This window comes from Crassostrea angulata, chromosome 3 (assembly GCF_025612915.1).
Source record: "Crassostrea angulata isolate pt1a10 chromosome 3, ASM2561291v2, whole genome shotgun sequence".
In the NCBI taxonomy this organism is placed as follows: domain Eukaryota; kingdom Metazoa; phylum Mollusca; class Bivalvia; order Ostreida; family Ostreidae; genus Magallana; species Magallana angulata.
The window spans coordinates 26,872,773-26,891,041 of record NC_069113.1 but is presented as its reverse complement, the minus strand read 5'-3'; the positions used below and the strand labels follow the sequence as shown (position 1 = coordinate 26,891,041).

The 18,269-nt window shown below is 33.6% G+C and overlaps 1 protein-coding gene across 14 annotated transcripts in view; it reads right to left on the bottom strand.

Annotated features, from left to right (window-relative positions):
* Nucleotides 1-15,832, bottom strand: part of LOC128176023 (regulator of G-protein signaling 22-like) — a 30,993-nt gene extending 15,161 nt beyond the window's left edge. For 4 of the 14 annotated variants that reach the window (XM_052842008.1, XM_052842007.1, XM_052842001.1 and 1 more), the window contains exons 1-10: nt 8,238-8,639; nt 7,669-7,757; nt 4,198-4,391; nt 3,073-3,359; nt 2,358-2,454; nt 1,952-2,028; nt 1,677-1,758; nt 1,185-1,407; nt 729-877; nt 305-490 (exon numbers count right to left, since the gene is read on the bottom strand). In XM_052842008.1, the coding sequence (XP_052697968.1) occupies nt 305-490; nt 729-877; nt 1,185-1,407; nt 1,677-1,758; nt 1,952-2,028; nt 2,358-2,454; nt 3,073-3,359; nt 4,198-4,391; nt 7,669-7,757; nt 8,238-8,352 (1,499 nt within the window). In that variant the 5' untranslated portion in view covers nt 8,353-8,639. Of the gene's footprint in view, nt 1-304; nt 491-728; nt 878-1,184; nt 1,408-1,676; nt 1,759-1,951; nt 2,029-2,357; nt 2,455-3,072; nt 3,360-4,197; nt 4,392-7,668; nt 7,758-8,237; nt 8,645-10,084; nt 10,277-15,633 lie in introns of those variants that run through there. The other 10 variants (XM_052842004.1, XM_052842003.1, XM_052841997.1 and 7 more) reach the window with 8 other exon arrangements.
* Nucleotides 15,833-18,269: the final 2,437 nt, after the last annotated feature.

Here is an 18,269-nt window from a genome sequence, read left to right as displayed (position 1 = left end):
GATCAGACTTTAATTGCTTTATTTTAAAGTTTATATCTCAGGTCATAAGAATTGAAAGTTTCAACTAGGATATGATATAAACCCCTCTTGCATGCCAATATCACCAAATAATAGTGCTCTAACCCTCAAAGAGATGCATGTACTATTAAATTGACTAATAAGGCAGAAAATCAATTAAGAAATATAGCTATAAAACAGAATAGATCATATGCACTGAGCAATGCAGAATGCCTGAATAATTTGTTACAACATTCGTAATTCTTCATGTAATTATGTTTTTTTCTGTAATGAATTTGATACTGACCTGAGCTCACGTAGCCGCTCCATGTGGATGAGATATCTGGGTACCCAGTAAGCTCGCAGTCTCCGCAGGACATCGTACTGCGTGCGAATAAAGACCGTGTGACTGAGGGAGGAGTTACAAGAGGCCTTGGTGATCTGATCACGCGCCTCCTCTGTCAAATTCAGCTTGTATTTGTCCTGGATATCCCTACATGTTCAATTCAAAATTTTATCTTACGATTTATTTCAAAAATAAACATGGACTCATTCCTTTGTGTAATATTTCAAAACAAAGTTATAATAATATGGAAAAATATGTAACTTTTCCTCATTTTCTTTAAAAACTTTTTGTTTTCCGTATATGTCAGGATAGATAATAGGGATTAAATTTTTTTTTAAAAAGACGATATCATTTATCAATAACAACGAGTGATCATCTAACCCACCTGAACAGACGGTTCCTGATATCCATGTTAACGATCTCATCAAAGTTCTCCATAGCATCTTTGAAATATTCACAATCTAGCCAGAAATTCAGTAGATGAATACCAGCTGTATCTGACAGAAACTCTTTGAAGCCTTCCATACTATTTTGCTACAAGAAATAAGAATGATAGAGTTATTCCCCTTAAAACACAAAATTTGTACACATAGGCCTACTACTACATTTAGAACCAGACAGTTGAATTTTACAGCAAGGTTTTTGGGGTTCTTTTTTTTTTATTTTTTAATTTCATCTCCACCACACAAATTTCCAAAGGAAATAATTGTTTCATAGTCATTGAAAAAAAAACACCCAAAAAACAAAAAAAAACCCCAAAATTTTGGAATTAAAACACATAATTTGAACTCGCCTTGACAAACTGCTATACAGTATTTCACAGCATTCTGTCAGCCCTTACCTTTCCTAGCACTTGCTCCTTCAGTTGCTGAAGTGACATTTTCAGCCTGCCTTCCATGTTTTTGACGTCAGTCTCAGTCTGTTCCTCACTGACGCGTTCGTCTTGGAATGAGACATACACCCGCCCATCTGGGTCAGGCTCATCTTCACCGAACAGAAAATCAAAATCCCCAAACATCGGGTGCCGCATGTAGTCAGCATAGTTCAGAGGCGCCGAGAGGACTCTACAAGGAATTATTGATAGCAATTTTGATATGCTCTTCAGTGGAATAATAATTTTAAATTTTTTAGGCTATTTTTAGTTTGTTAAAATTTATGAATGGTCAATTGACCAGTATCTTATTTCTCTAGCCTTTGATTATTCTAAAATTGCTGAGAGAGAAAATCAGTGCTCTCTTTATTTCATTATACATGTACTAAGGAAATTGTCTACATTTGAATGAAAAGGAACCTCATATTTGCTATTATGGGGCGTTTGTTATTAGTGGCTCACCTAGCATGCCTCATAAATGCTTCTTCTGCCTCTGATTTCTGTCGCCTCTCTTTTTGTGCAGAGCGTTTATTTTTTACATCGCCTGTAGGTAAAAAAAAAAAACCACAATTTTTTAGATTTTGAAAACTGCTATTCCTGTTAAAAAATATACATTTAGAATAACAATCTTTACAGGTTTCTATCAAATCTTTAAGTTTGCATTTTTACAAATAATTACTGCCTGAATCAATTCATGCAATCACAATAGTGCCCTGTAGAAATTATACGCCACTTACTGGTCACAGGATCAAACTTGACAACTGATGGTTTCCTCTCTGGAATGTCTTCCTCTTTATCGTTGTCAGATATTTCCCTTTAATGAACAGACCACAAAATATCAGCAAGGAGTTTCTGTACTGAGATTTAGAAGTCACTTAATTAGCTAAACAGTTAATTTACATATACATATTTATTTTTAATAATTTTTTGATTACTGTATATAGGTTTATTTTCACCTTATTTAATTTTTGACCTTCTAACCTTGCAAACAGTTTCGCACCATCTTGAATTCGCCCAGACACAGTTGTGTTTAATGAGAGATAGTTTGAGACATTGGAATTCACCCAGTCTTAAATTCACAAGCTAACGAGGGTGAAAGGAACAAAAATAAAACGGGGGTGAATATTTCCCTGAATACAGTACCTGATTTTCTTCTTGAAGGAGGCACTTTTGGGCATGGTTTCTGAGGGTGGGGGTTCTTGGGTCCCTGGGGTGGCTGTGCTTCCTTGGACATAGAACTCTGAAAATATCAGTTCTATCATAAGTTCCATGTTAACATTTCAATAAAAATATTCATATTTATGAGGTTCTCTTTTTTGTTGAATACTTGACACTGACAAGAAGTTGCATTTGCCTCATACATGTATGTCAGACTATTTGACTAAAATGTCAATTTGCAAGATAGTAAATTTGAATAATGAATGTTAAGTTATTCAGAGGCACCAAACATATCATTCTTATTTCTGCATTTATTGATCGGAAATTGAAATTTATGGAATAAATTTCGTAGCTACCAAAATTTATACTTAAATAAATAACCTCTTTAATAAACCTCTTTGGTTTCATCTCAGCTTATATTTCATAGGTATTTAATTCATTCCTTAAGTAAATCTCAAAATTGAAAGTATTAATTAGGACACTTATGAATAAATATTTGTTTGGTATCTCTGTATTTAAATTTTGGGTCAGTAGGTTACAGGTTTTTCATTCTTTTTAAAGTTGCATAAAACAAGGTATCCTTTTCCAAAATTGGATTAAAAAAATTCAACTATGGATTGCTTAAAAAATTATTTTTAAAAGGTGAGTAAAACACAAATATTATCATCATCTACTACTACCGGGGTAGTTAAAAACTCACCGGCTTCAAAGTCTAGCCTTGTGGGCATACTGACGGCCCTGCTCCCAGGGCGCTGATACTTGAACAGTGTGGAGTTCTGGAACTGACTCTGCATGGCGGCCATCTCCTCCTCGTCAATTTCATCGTGACCGCTGTTGTCAGCACTGTTACTGAGGCTGGAAACGTAACTCTCTGACTGACGGCTGTAACCTCGTAACTGGTTACTGGAATTACGACTAGCCGAATATCTGTCATCCAGTGGCCGTAACAAGAGTTTGCATAGTTTGAATTCCCTGAATAACTGTGTACTGCAAAGAGATACATATAATTAAATTGGTTGTCTCATGAAAAGTGCAACATATTTTCAAGGATAAGGAATTGTACATTAAATAAATAAAGAGATATCGTATAAGTTAAGGCTTTTATTTATAAAAATAAAAATATTATAACTATATATTTTTTTAAAGAGTTCTCTCTCCTTCCATCTCACTATACCCTTCCACCCTATAATATTACTACTTACTCTTTATTTAAATATCTGATACATGTATTAATTTTCTTAGCTTTTTTAAAACAACACTGACATTTTGTTATCTAAATAACTTCTGTCAAAAGTTCTGAAGTAGTGATCTCTATAGACAAAATACAAATGTCACCTCTTCTGCACTGATAAAGTTGACAAAAATCTTAAAACTATATCTATTGGCTTCAATGAGAAATCCAAGACTCTCAAAAATCAATTTTCAATCATGTTTAAAAAAAAGATCCACTTAAAGAGAAAAAAAAACTGCATACTGGAAAAGCTTCAGATACCAGGTAAATGCACTTGTCAGGATTAAATTGTACCCAAAATAGACGGGCATTGCATGTACAGGTAAAACTATCAGTATCAGGCATATATTGACAAAATCTGTGGTAATTTAATCTGTGATTAATGTGTATCCATGTGGTGCAAACCTTTTGTTTACATCATACACTCAAACACTTCACTCTGCTTACCGATGTTTAATATAGATCTCGAATGCCTTTCGAAATACTTTTATTATTGGGGTAGACAGTAGAAGCCCAAACAACTTAAGTCCACCTGATAAACGAGCCTATAGTCTACCTGTACAGGTAAATAAGTATTTAACAATGTCTATCTACCTGAGAAAGAGAGGTAGTCGCTCTTCCCTTGCCCATTCCAGAAGCTTATCCCTTTCACTGTCTGTGGTTCCGTAAGGTAAATTGTTGCCTTCACTGGACGATGAACTTACACTGGAGGAATCCCTGTGAAGATGCTTGGAGGCATCTTCGAAATCACCGGTTAGACGATTGTACCTCATAGGCTGGGGGAAAACCTAAGACGGAGACAAAATCAATGCTTATTCTCATACTCTGACATATTTCATATACCTAAGACATTCTTTGTTTCAATTCCATTTGCAGAATAGCAGATTTCAGAAAACAAGATGGTGAATGAGACTTAATTTATATACACAGTTCCTCACCCACCTCAGTAATGAGTATAATGTTAATTTAACATGCATGTACTTTCAGCTGGCTGTTAATATTTGTCATTGAAATATTTGATTAGCCCAAGCATCATGGGCACTTGCCTGACAATATATGATTTCTTTTAAATGAAAATAAAAATAGCCTAATTAATATATTTTTATTACAAGCAGAAATATAAACCGTCAAATGCCTGTGACCCTGCACTAACTAAACATCTTATTTTAAGACATAACTTTTTTCATATACATGTATTTCTGAATATACCAATTTGAATAAAGTTTAAAGGGGCTATAGACATGATATATAGTAACATAAAGGATACATGACTAGCAGCAAGTCTCGGACTATTACCCGTTAATATTCATTTTATTTGACACTTATAACATGCTTTTCACAGTTCTATGTTTAAGCAGGGACGTATATACTAAGTGCTGTGCAAAATTTTACAGATGGAAATCATTTATAATATAATTTGATATAAACGTGCATACTAATCTGTAGTATATATATATATACAAATTGATCATTCATGTAGGATCTAGATCAAATCTAAATGCATGCTTGATTAATAGTAAAATAATAATAAATGAAATTTTAAAGGTCATATGAAACGATTTTTAACACTATGATTTTCTTTCATGAATATAAAGCTAGGTATAAACAAATGTTAAAATACATGATGTAAGATTTTTTTGCCTTTGCATTACTGAGAAATAACCGTGAAAACTGAGCACCTGAAAAAATTCTTGCCCGCTTATCGTTCTTGATTTTGTGGATTTATGACGTCACAAAGACCCACCGAAGTAAACAATGCATTAAAACTAGTGTAATTTTACAGTAGTTTATCGATTAAATTTTAGTAATTTTTGCGTATATGAACGTGTCTTTCTTTTCAAATGAGATCATTTGATTTCGTAGTAGCCTACAGATGACTCAGTTTTAATTGGTCGTTAATGAATAAATCTAATATCAGCTTCTCACAAAAGTAAAATCATGATGAAGATCCCGTACCGGAGTGGAAATTTAACGAAAGAAATGCTCCAACATTTACAGCTGATTAATGAATTATCCTTTTGAAATAGAAACATCATTTTCTTCTTCGGTACGTATAATGATTGAGCTACATTTAAAGGGAATTAAAGCATTTAAATTGATTTGATTTATTTTGTCACATAAAAAAGTATATAAGGCAGGCCAATGAAAATGTTTGAGGCATTGTGTACATAGTTTATATTTAAGAGCTGCTATAAAATGCCGCAAAATTATTCTTAAATTTTATTTCGAAATAATATAAATTTCTGACTTATTGATATATACATGTAGCAATATCTTTAGAAAATACTTTGTGTACACGTGTATTAACGTTTTATTAAATTAGATCGCGGAAATATGGCATTTACGGATTTAGAAATGTATCGGTAAAATAAGTCGGTTGTTTGATAAAAATAGTTGTGAACGAATGTGAAGATAATCAACAGATTTTATTAAGAACAAGCATCAATAATGATAAAAAAAAACCCGAAAGAAAGCATTGATAAAAGGGATCTGTGAGTAAACACCGCTCATACACGTTTTAAAATCAAAACACCGCACATTCAAGTACACGTTTCAAAAACAAAACATTTGAAGAAATTTCTCTTAGACTAAAAATAATTAAATGGTAACATATTTGTGAATTTGAAAGTGAAACAAACAATATAATCGTGAAGCGAATGAGGCACAATGAGGCCTACAAGTTGTTTAGAAAAAAAATCTTAATGAATTGCATGAACGTGCAAATGGGAAAAAACGATCAGACTTATTTTTGAATTTGTCAATTTCATTAAAAAGATCAAAATAAAACATATAAATATGCTTATATTAAAATTATATTATACTTGCATGTGGATCTATGAAGAAAATCATTTATTCTCCCTGCAGTCTCGAAACTGAATATCGTTATGTACACGCTATTACATGTAAATAAAAACGCACACGATTTCATTTCTTGAGAGAAAAAATACTGACGTGGTTGATTATTGTATAATTATACAAGTTTTTATATAAAATAGTATTTTTTTTCTTTTAAAATGCTGCAAAATGACATGGATATTTGTATTCACAACATAGCTTTATAAGGCGATTGGGTCTTACTGACGTCATAAGCAAGGGAGGTAAGCCGCGTAAGTCAATGTTCCTTTTCCCGATTAAGTAATTTTGATCGACTGTGGCGCTCACATTTTGCATAAAATATCCAAAAGACAATGTCAGTCTTATTAAATAGGCACTTATGAACTCATTCCCGTATATAACTCAATATGGTCAGGATATCGTTTCATATGACCTTTAAACCAACGTATATTAATTTTTCTTTAAGTGCATGTGCATGCAATATCGTTTGAATGAACAGCTGTTAAATATAAAAATACAAAAGGCCCAGAATATACATGTACTCAGATGATTCTGATATACTCTTATAGTTCATATTCAAATAGAAAAATTTAACTATGTCGATTGTTTAGTTTGTTTGATTTCAATGAATGAGTAATATACCGTTATTAACAGCGATTGTGGACAAATGAATAATTTCAAATACTTGATTTATGGTCTAACCAGCTAATTAGTAACAGTAGTTTCTGGGAGTTTTATTCTTTTTTCACGGAACTGGCGGAAGTGAGGAGCCTTTGACACAAATTACTACGATATATAAAAATAAAAACATATTTGCATTTTACATTTATTGATTAGTTAAGTCCAATAATTTAAAGTAGTTTTAAACTTTTGTAATGACCAATTATCCTAATCCGGAACCCACCGAATAATGCTTATTGCAAGCACTCAATGTCTCAAATGTATAACTCGCTTTTTCAGTTTTTGGAGTGTCCGCCAAAACACCCCCTTTTTCGCCTCCAAACAAACAAGAGCTATATATTACATTTTTACGTCACAATTGCAAGGTGCGCGTTTGGTATTGGTAAGTTGAATTACATGTAAGTACAATATTTACGGCAAAATTGAAACACTAAACAAAATTTTTAAAAAAATAAGAAAAAAACCCCACCCAAACATCCAGATAATTAATTATTTAGCATTTTCTTGAGAAATTATGCCTTATCTTAGTAAGAAGTTCAAAACACTTACTGGCAAGGACAAAAAAGCATTGAAGTAATCCAGGAAGAGATCGTCATAAGCCAGCAGATCCTCCAGGTTTTCCCCCGTGATCTCTAGCGCTGAAATATCAAGGGATTCCGTATTATTCTAAATGATTAAACACGTATAATAAAATTGGAAATTGTTATAGTATCGTGTGATGAGGATAATCTATGTAGATTTTTTCCAGGTAAAGGTTCTGATCGGTACCAATGACGGTTATGTTCGGTAACTGTCATTATAATAATCATAACGGTGATGATGATGGGTCCGCTGTAATCTCTGCTGAGATTTATTTTTCTTAGTTTTTACCAATCATTATTATGTTGAAAATTACATCTGTAAGAGACTAGAAATTGAGTGTCGCATGTCGGAAGAAATACATGAGTTCAATGAATGTTAAACACCGATCGTACATTCTGTGTATATTTATCACCATTCCGTAACCCATCAAAACATTCTGAAATCACCAGAACATGAAATACACATCAATGCAATGCTTAATAAAAGCCAAAAAAGAGTGATAATTCTCAAGAAATACAGAGAATGTTTCCTGTCACCTTGCTCGTAGTTTTTACAGGACCAAGCAGTCCATGGAATGCACGTTAAAGAAGTGGACTGCCTTCTACTGAAAATGTCCCCCTCACTACCCATCACCACAAACATGAAAGCCATTAAACGAATCACAGCGAAGAGAACAAAATATCGACTCGTCAATTTCACGGCATTCCCGGTTTCAAAAGGAAATTAATATCAACAAAAAAAGTCTCTCAGAGAATTCGTCGTTTTATTGGGAAATAAAAGTGTTTATTGGAAGGTTGAACTCGATCCACACAAATTAAAATATCAATTCAAACTCCAAGAAAGTGCTTGCTCTCGGAGACACAACATGGTGACAGTCTTCCCTTCCACACAAAACAATTTTTTTTTCTTTTTGGCAGAAACCCTTTCAACCCATCTTGTTCAAATAGAATAAGATAATGAATTCCCCAGGTGTAAAACTGCTCTGAGAAAGTTTTGAGTGCACCGTGTCGTGGTGACGGTTCTGTACAAGGTATATTTAAGGTAGCTGTGCAGGCACTCTTTTATTTTGAAGGCTAATTTATTATACCGGGTAATCAATCCTTTTAAGCTAACGCACCAGATAAGTGCTAGAAATGACGAACTCTTGTTGATTTTGCTCTCGACGAATAAATAAACCCCAATCTGAAAAATCTACGTTTTGTCGGTGGCAGACTTTTCTATTATTACACCACGGACAAAAACTATGCAACCTCAGAGAAGTTTTCTTTTGTCTCGATGTACCAATTTACTTTTTTTTTCTTCAATAAAATTTAAATACACACAGAAGGAATGGTTTTACCTCTCAGACTTTATCAGATAAGGAATTGTCAAATAAGGGGAGGGCAGATAAAACAAATGAAATCTTTTTTGTCCGCCACACACTCCCTCTTCTCCTACCCTGGTAACATGTTTCACCATTGCTCATATGTCAAACCCTTCTTCTCTCTTTACATTTAAAAATCAAACAAACCAAAAAGGACTCGAAGATAACTTAAAAAATTATAGATACACCAGTAACCCGCAATGACCCACATTTGTCTGCTCGGAAATCTAAAACTAAATTTAAAGCCATAATTAGATATTCGAGTTTTGGTTTTAATTGTCTATGAAACAATTAACCTAGTTTCCACATGAGTATATGTTTCGATTGACAACGAACAAGAATGGTGTCGTTTTCATAATGTTAAAGGGACCTGGCTCCAAGATTTACAAGTTAATTAACGTATACGTTAGATACCCATTTCGGATTTATTAGATGTCGTATATTTTAAGGTTTATTTATTGATCTAAACGTGAATTTATTTGGTAGGTGATGCAATTAATTCATATAGAGATATTGATATTCATTAGTTCTGGCCTATTTTATTTTATCATTTCGTTTTAATGAAACTTGAATTCCATCCATGAAAACAGGAGAGCATGAAGGTTGTTCTAATAATTACGTTATTCACTTTCGCGTTCTGATTAGAAATGCTCATATATCTAATTTAATATACTTTTCTGTGTATGGAAATACACTCTAACATGGCACATAAGGAGAAAGAGTTAAACTGGCTGGTTGTTTTATGGTGAGAGAGAGAGAGAGAGAGACACAGAGAGAGAGAGAGAGAGACAGAGACAGAGAGAGTTAGAGAGAGAGAGAGAGAGAGAGAGAGAGAGAGAGAGAGAGAGAGAGAGAGAGAGAGAGAGAGAGAGAGAGAGATTTACAAATAAGTATGTGTAATTCGCTTGGACTAAAAACAAATATTGTTACTTAGTGTAAGTCCTATTCTTTTGGAATGTCCGATCATTCATGCAGGACAAATGGTAAATTGCAATGACGACGTTGTCATGGTATGCTTACCCGAGTAAAAATCTTTATCTGAAACACTCGTGTGTGCCATTCTCAGGGACAAGAAGGGAAATAATCCAAAAACACACACAAAAAATCACATCATTTTGCAGGAGAAAAAAATCTTCGAAATGCTAAGATTCACCCCATTTGTGATTTGCAGTTCCATGATCTAGTATATCCCGACTGTATATTCGAGCGATTGACTCGGGCCGAACTTTATAGGGAGTAGATGTATTATTGTTTCTCATTAAGGCCTGTCGTCAGATTTTAAATAGTTTATCTTAATAAAACATTCTTTGATGGAAGTTGGCCGAAAGACAAGAAATTTGTTTGATAGTCACTCCACATAAACGTAAGGGGAAACAAAGATTGAACTGAGGATAAATTTAAATTTCACTTCTACGTGTTTGTATGGTTATGTGAGAAAAGGTCTTAATGAAAAATACTAACATACAAGTCGGCCCGAAAAAAAAGACAAAGCCGATGGTCGCCATCTAATATTTTAATGACCGCGAAAAGTTTCTGGGTAAACAACTTAAGAAAACCGAACAACATGCTTATGCCTGACTTTTTCTCTTCGGAAAATGGAGGTGTATTATGTCATAACCTCTCATCGAGTATCGATTAGATTTGATTATTCACTCAAGGAAAACTTAATTAAGTTTGTGTTATGCTATGTATACACTTATTATCCGATTTATAAACATTCGCGGGAGAGAGAGAGAGAGAGAGAGAGAGAGAGAGAGAGAGAGAATCTCCCAGACAAAACTATACAAACGGGAAAAAATGCTGGAAAGCTGTTGAATAATATTCAAAATATCAAATGCTTCCTTATTTCAATGGTAAACAATAGAATTGGTATAAAACGTCCATAAAATCAAATTCACTTTATGGATGTAATTTGAATAATACATTTAGCATTTGGGGGTACCAATCAATGGTATCCATTAATCTGCGACAAACTATATGTTGAAATGTTTTCATCAAATGTATTTTTGTTTGCATCTGAATTTTAAAACATGAAACCTCACAACGTATAAAAGTGTCATTAAAGTTTCGATTAACAATTCGAAACGATCGCGTAAAGTAAAGAGCTTGAAAGCTTTTTTGTTAAATATGTTTGCAATACTTTGAGAAATCATACATTTAAATGCAGACTGGATCATTTATTCCTCTGTAATCCATAATTACTAATTAATTAAGGAACTCTTGACGAAGTATAAAACAATGAGGCATTATTGAACCGCCTCAACACAAATTTTAACTCTGTTGGAACCTTGTCAGAAACACAATGGTTCCGCCGGGTCTCTTATCAAAGTTAATATGGGACATACAAGTACTATTTTATTTCTGGAAAGACCTTGATCAAACAATAAATATTTTCATGTCAAATTTGCTTCGTCAGATCAATACATTGATGCAGGGGAAATAACTGTAAGAAGAAACCTTAAACAGATTCAACACGGTTGGATACTTTTCAAAATATTAGTAGTTTCTTTGCAACTAAGTATGCACTTTTAAAAAGTTAATGGGTAAAATTGAAAGGAACTCAATTTTGATCTCCTCTGTAAATATTTCGATATTTGCTATTTGAAATTTTTATTTGCCATAAACAAATTTTGAACACCATTTTGTTTTGAAGCGGACAAAGTGTAGTTTTATCCACGTGGAACATTCAATTTGTTCTGAATTGTGGAAACTGGGTCGCAAAGTTTATCCATCTAATTGGATTTTTTATTTGTAGAAGTTTGATTAATGCCACTCTACTATTGTAAATTCATTCTTCTATTTTATTAATTTTTTTTAAAAGTCCATTAAATTCAAAGTCAACATACAATTTGACCCCCACTTTCCCCACAGACATATTTATTAAGGTCTTAATGACATGACATTGAAATGCAAGAGAGAAAAAATACAATCAATAAAATTAACAGAGTGCTTGGTAATACGTAATGTATTGTAGTATTGCTTTCATTCCGTGGAAAGAAGATGCAATATTTTTTTCCGACTAGTAAAACAAGTTTTAAAAATACATGAATACATATCATAAGATACGCAGATATTGTCCTTAAATAAAGACAGGCATGCCATATATGATTTTGTAGATAATTATTGCAAAAGAGAATAGTAATAAACACTTTCTCGCTCCTTTTCCATTGAAAACGAAAATGATCGCAATTCACAGGGGGAGGTACCTCACGGAATTCGGATTAAATACCGTGTGTTAAAATACTTTCTTTGGTGATTCATGCAGGATATGAGGGTAACGACATTGCAGAAAAATACATAACCCGCATTAGCGGATTATGTAAATTTGTTCTGCAATGATCGCTACCTTCATAACTCTCAAGAATCATCAAAGAAAGCATTTTATTGTTTATATTTACATTTTTCTTTTAACTAATTAATAAATTGATTATAAAAAGTAAGTAAAATTCCCTAAATTACTGTCTATGTACAACAGTGTGTTAGCTAAAAGAAACAGCCAAATAATGAGACTCTGAGTCTGACATCATCGTTATTTTTTCGTGCAGTCCATAATTTTTCTTAGGTCACAAGCTTTCGGCCAATCGATTGAAGGGATGTGTAGATTTCAGTCTTATCAGTTTCCTGCAAGTTTCAGCCGCTGTATAGAGATAAACGGGGTGTGTAGATTTCAGTCTGGCTCTATCTGCAGAGCTATAAATTAACTATAAGTTTCCGTAAGAAATAAAGGGATTCATACTCGGTAGATGTAGAACCATTTTAACAAGACCTTGGACTTTCAGTAGGGCGTAGCTATCTATTCTCTGCGTCAAAACAAATTAAAAATGACGCGGTTTCAAGCGAAATATGCACTGATTGCAAAGTCTTAGCTTAAAAGCCAGACAAATCTTGTTGATTTCAAAGAACCATGGCTCTGTGGCTAGCAATGAAATAGACAGGCCTACGTCATGTTGCTGTTTGACACAACTACCCAAAGTCCAAGCTTTTGATAAAATGGTTCTAAATATCATACTGTTGTACGTGTGATCTTTTATCACATAAACAAGCGCCTGTGTTAATTAAACTGTTCTTTACTTTCCATATGAATTAGGATTATCTGGTTAAGCCCTCCCCTCCCTCCCTCCCTAGAAATAACCACTCTCCAAATGTTGTACGGGAAGGGGTATGCATGGGGTATCTAATTATAGAGTACTCAGCCATGCAAGCAATGGTAACATTTCGGTTTTAAACCTGACTTCTGAATTGAATCCACTGAGAAAGTTCCAATCGCGCTATTTGTTCAAACCTTCTCACCAACGTTGAATTAACGATATATCAACAAAGGCAAAACCCTCCTTCCCTCGTACAAAACATTTGTAAGATTCTAGTAATCCTGTTTACTTGTATTGATCCCAAATATACCGTTCCGTGTTTTACCACTATTCAAGTTCTGTGAAAAGGAAGAAACGCGGAATGTTGAATTTCATACCTGCGTGGCCTTACGGAATAACTTTATTGAAATCTGTTGACATGCAGTTTATTAAAGTTATAAAAGTGAATAGAAATTACCCCTGTCGGAAGTTTAACACTCCGTTTGTGTAACCGTGTTAAATGTGTCCATAAATACATTTAAAATCCCAAAACAGAATTCGTCGACCAATTTTATGGCTTTTGAAAAACTACACATACTTCCCTGGAGGTAAATAGTTGTACCTTTATTTTCAAATGTTCAGAAAATGTCTGTGTTGATGTTTATGATTCGAGAGGAAAGTCTAACAACCCATTTTATTGCTGATTATTAGCAAAATCGCAATTTTAAAATCTTTCCCATAAATTAAAAAAAAAACGTATTCTTATTCAGGTATAAGAGAGTACCTTTATATTTAACTAAATTATTCTACATTCTAAATGATTACTTACTTGCGAAAGGTTCAAACGTATTTTCCATTAAACTCAAAATAATATTATCTCAGGTATAGTAACTATGATTTACTCGAGCTTCATACTTCAAAATCAGTGATGTTCAATGGAGACAAGACCATTCACTGTGACGTCATTGGGTACTTTGAAATGATTTCAGATGAAAAGGGTAATAACTTTTCAGGGTTTATCATCAAAATTACAGGTGCCTTGTCAAAAAATGTATTGATTTTTCCGCGGTCAATTTCAATATATGAGAATAAAAGACATAAAAAGAATGGTTTGTTGTCCCCATCGATTGCATAATGATCCGAGATGCTTAAAGTATTGATCTAAACCTCCTATAATCCAACTTTATATGGCAAGTGTATAAACTCTTACACATATTTGCACTTACTTAAAATGTAAACACATATTTCGCATCAACTAATAACATTCGCAAACTCAGAGCTGCGACAATTCGGAGAAATGACATATGATTTTGACAAAGCTGTTAAATAAACTGTATTAGTGTTGATTGAATTAGGATGAAAGAGAAACGGGGATGTCTATAGTTCTACCAAAGGAAATAGCACCCATTTATGAGATTCCCATCACTGAATAGGCATAAGAAGTAATCCAAGGCGAAAATCCGTTAATCCCTTTATAGATAAACCCGGGCGCCAATTCCAAAGGAAAGGAATATATTTGCCGATAGAAAAAAAATCTCTCTCGTATCGGGTGCAGTGAAAGATAATGGGAAAAAAACCCCAGAAAGATAGAAACAGAATTTTGCCGTATTGGAGGAATTTCGCTCGATGAATTCCCTATTGATTTGGTGGGGGATAAGTCTCTTAATCTAGCAAAAAGCGAAACACAGGTCAATAAACAATAATGGTGGGGATTTAATGGCAGCCGATTTTAATAGCTGTCAATACCTAAGTCGCAAGTGTGGACCATTAGAATACTGTACATGGACGTAAAACTACCTTAAAGTTCCATCACGTATATGTAGATATCTCGGATTTATCTCGGAGATCAATCCCTTTGCTGTGATATTTCGTGGAGAGGTCAGAATGTGCTCTCAGAAGTCTACATTCTATACTTATGATATGCACAATCAATTGGGTTATTTTTGCCCCCCCCCCCCTTTATACATTTTTTAGAAATATATAATATAAAAATCAAATTGAAATAAATTCACATCTTTTATCTATGCGTGCAATTGTCGTGTGTTCTATCGATATATGACACTTATCTGTGATAAGGATGGGTTTAAGTTAAGTGGAAAGCAATTTACGAATAAAAAATCAAGCGTTCAACCCAAAATTCCACGTGATTTTTGTCCACTTTGACGATTTTCTAAAATGACGAAACACTTTCCCTCGGCTCCCTTGATTTGATAGATTATTAAATTCAGGACACCTTTAATACATTTATTAACACGACTCGGGTACATGCATAGCGCCCAATTGTCTCTCCTTCTTAATTGACACGAACCCGTTTTACAGCGATATACATCCAAAATATCAAATTGTAGTACAAGCCTTATTCAATCCATTATAACTTTAAATATGAATTTATCAGTGGATATCGATAAAAATGTTTGCAGATCGATTTGACTTACAAGTCCTGGTAGCTAGAGTTGAGCGATTAAAGAACTCCAGTGAATAACTTATAACTGGGGGACTTACCTTTCATTCTATTGAACCAGGAGGGGCCATCCGTGGTCCCAGAGGTGGTCTGGTCTCGTTTCATCCCTCCGACCTGACCCCCCTTGTTACATCCAGACCTAGACACACGCGATAAAGTTTCAACAAAAAGCGGGGAAAAAATCAACGAAGACCGTAATAGGTTGCTAGGAACGCCTCTCCGCCATTTTGATTTAAACGGATTTTTGAATGGGACATTTAACAAAGGTGTATGTAATTGGCGAGGACAAGGAAAAATGTTTAATAGGATTGCGTGTCAATGAAAACTATAGAGAGTATTTATAGATTTTTTACCTGCAATTTAAAAAAAACACGAAACAAACAACAATAAAATGTCTATGTGTTCAATCTCCAACAATCGCAAATCTGAATTCAATTTTGTTTACTCTTAATCAATCTAAAGTTCTAATCACAACATTTCTTATCCTATTTAAACCTATGAAATATATGTTCAAACATTATGACGATGATTTAAAAAAATGAATGTAAATTTCATCATATTATAACAATTAAAAAAAAAAATGAAAATAAGAAGACCATACTGTTATCTCAGGGGATGCTTTATAAAAGGAGGTGTAAACCTAAAAATGCAAAGTTTGGAAAACATTCATAATTTTGATTCTTTACTACACATGCATTCTTCACAATTTAAGCTGATGATGATGACGTTTCTAACAATATACAAGGGGTTGTTTGAAAAGTTTTCGCGGTACCTACCACTGTACTGTGTATCTGCTTGTCCGACGTGAAAATTTGGATGCATATCTTTAGAATTACAGGTTCCCAATATAGATATCTAACAAATCTATATCAAGTGGCAATAGGGGCCGGGATGGAGGCCTCCACTCTCCCAACTTATAAATGTAACATATTGCTCTCTCTCTCTCTCTCTCTCTCTCTCTCTCTCTCTCTCTCTCTCTCTCTCTCTCTCTCTGATTAGGATTTAACAGATTTTCAAAGTGAGTATATTTTTTCAACTTGTCAAGACCAACTTTCGAGTGTGGCACAAAGGTCTAATTTACAAATTAAATATTTATGGAATTAGTGGAAACATGCTGGATTGTTTTGAGAATTATTTAAGCAACAGAACACAAAAGGTTATGTATAGAAATATTTTTCTTCCGTAGGCCATGTTAAAGCTGGTGTTCCTCATGGCTCAGTACTTGGGCCATTATTATTTTTATTGTATGTAAATGATGTGGCTGAAATTGTGATATCTGTATGTAGAATACCGTATATGCTGATGACAACTCTTTACAACAAAGTTCAGATAATATTAATCTTATTGAACAAAATCGAAATCATGGCCTCAGAATATTAGATGAATGGTAAAAAAAAAATGGTTGTTGAAATTCAATCCACAGAAAACCAAAGCTGTATTTTTCCATTTTGAAAATGTACATCATTTTCCTAATTTATTTTTTGAAAATTGTCAATTGGAATATGTTACTGAACACAAACATCTTGGTATACAGTTATCTTCAAACTTAAGTTGGTCAGAACATATTGATAACATTGTTAAAAAAGCTTACAAAAAACTGGGGTTACTTAAAAAGCTATAATTTTCGTGTTTCAAGGGATATTCTATGTATGTATCTTTTATTAGACCACAATTGGAATATGCTGCTGAAGTATGGGCTGGTTGCACACAGATGGACATAGAAAAATTGGAAAATGTTCAATTAAATGCCGCAAGAATAGTAACTGGACTCACAAGTTTTGCTTCAAGAAACTCAATTTATTTTGAAACAGGTTGGGAACCTTTGGAACACAGAAGAAATAGAGCTAAATTAATAACTATATACAAAATGCACAATAACTTAGTACCTACAAGTACTAATATACAAAACATTGTACCATATACAAGAGGCGGTGTTTCAAGTTACACAACTAGAAACTCTCTTGATTATTCTGTTCCAAAATTTAGATTAGAACTATTTAATAAATCATTTATTCCTGATACTGTCAGAAGATGGAATGCCGTAAGCCTTAATACAAGGGGGGCAACCTCTATTAAAATATAAAAAAAATGTTTATAAAATGATACGATAAAGCCTCAGAAACATCTTTCATTTGGAAAAAGATTTTTAAACATAACTCATACACGTTTGAGACACAACTGTATTTTTAAATTCTGACTTATTCATGATTCCGCTGTAACTTAATAGCCAGTCCAAACTGTTCGTGTGGCTTATTAGAAGATGCATATCATTTGCTTTTTGTCTGTAAAAAGTATACAAGAGCTCGGAATTCTATAATGAATAAGCTATTGTACGTTATATTTACATCCAACAAGTATTATTCCTTCTATTTCTTACGGAAACTTATAGCTCTATAGAAACAGCCAGATTGAAATCTACACGCCCCGTTTATCGATTGGTCGAAATCTACAGCGGCTGAAACTGACAAGAAAATGACAGGACGGATATTTATCGATTGGTCCAAACCTACAACGACCTAGGAAAAATCACGGACTGCACGAAATAATCATGACGATGTCAGAATCAAAGTCTCACAGGAGACGATTTGGCTGTTTCTTTTAGCTAACTTACTTACGTACATTAACAGTAATTTAGTAAATTTTACTTACTTTTCATAATCAGTTTATCAATTAGCTA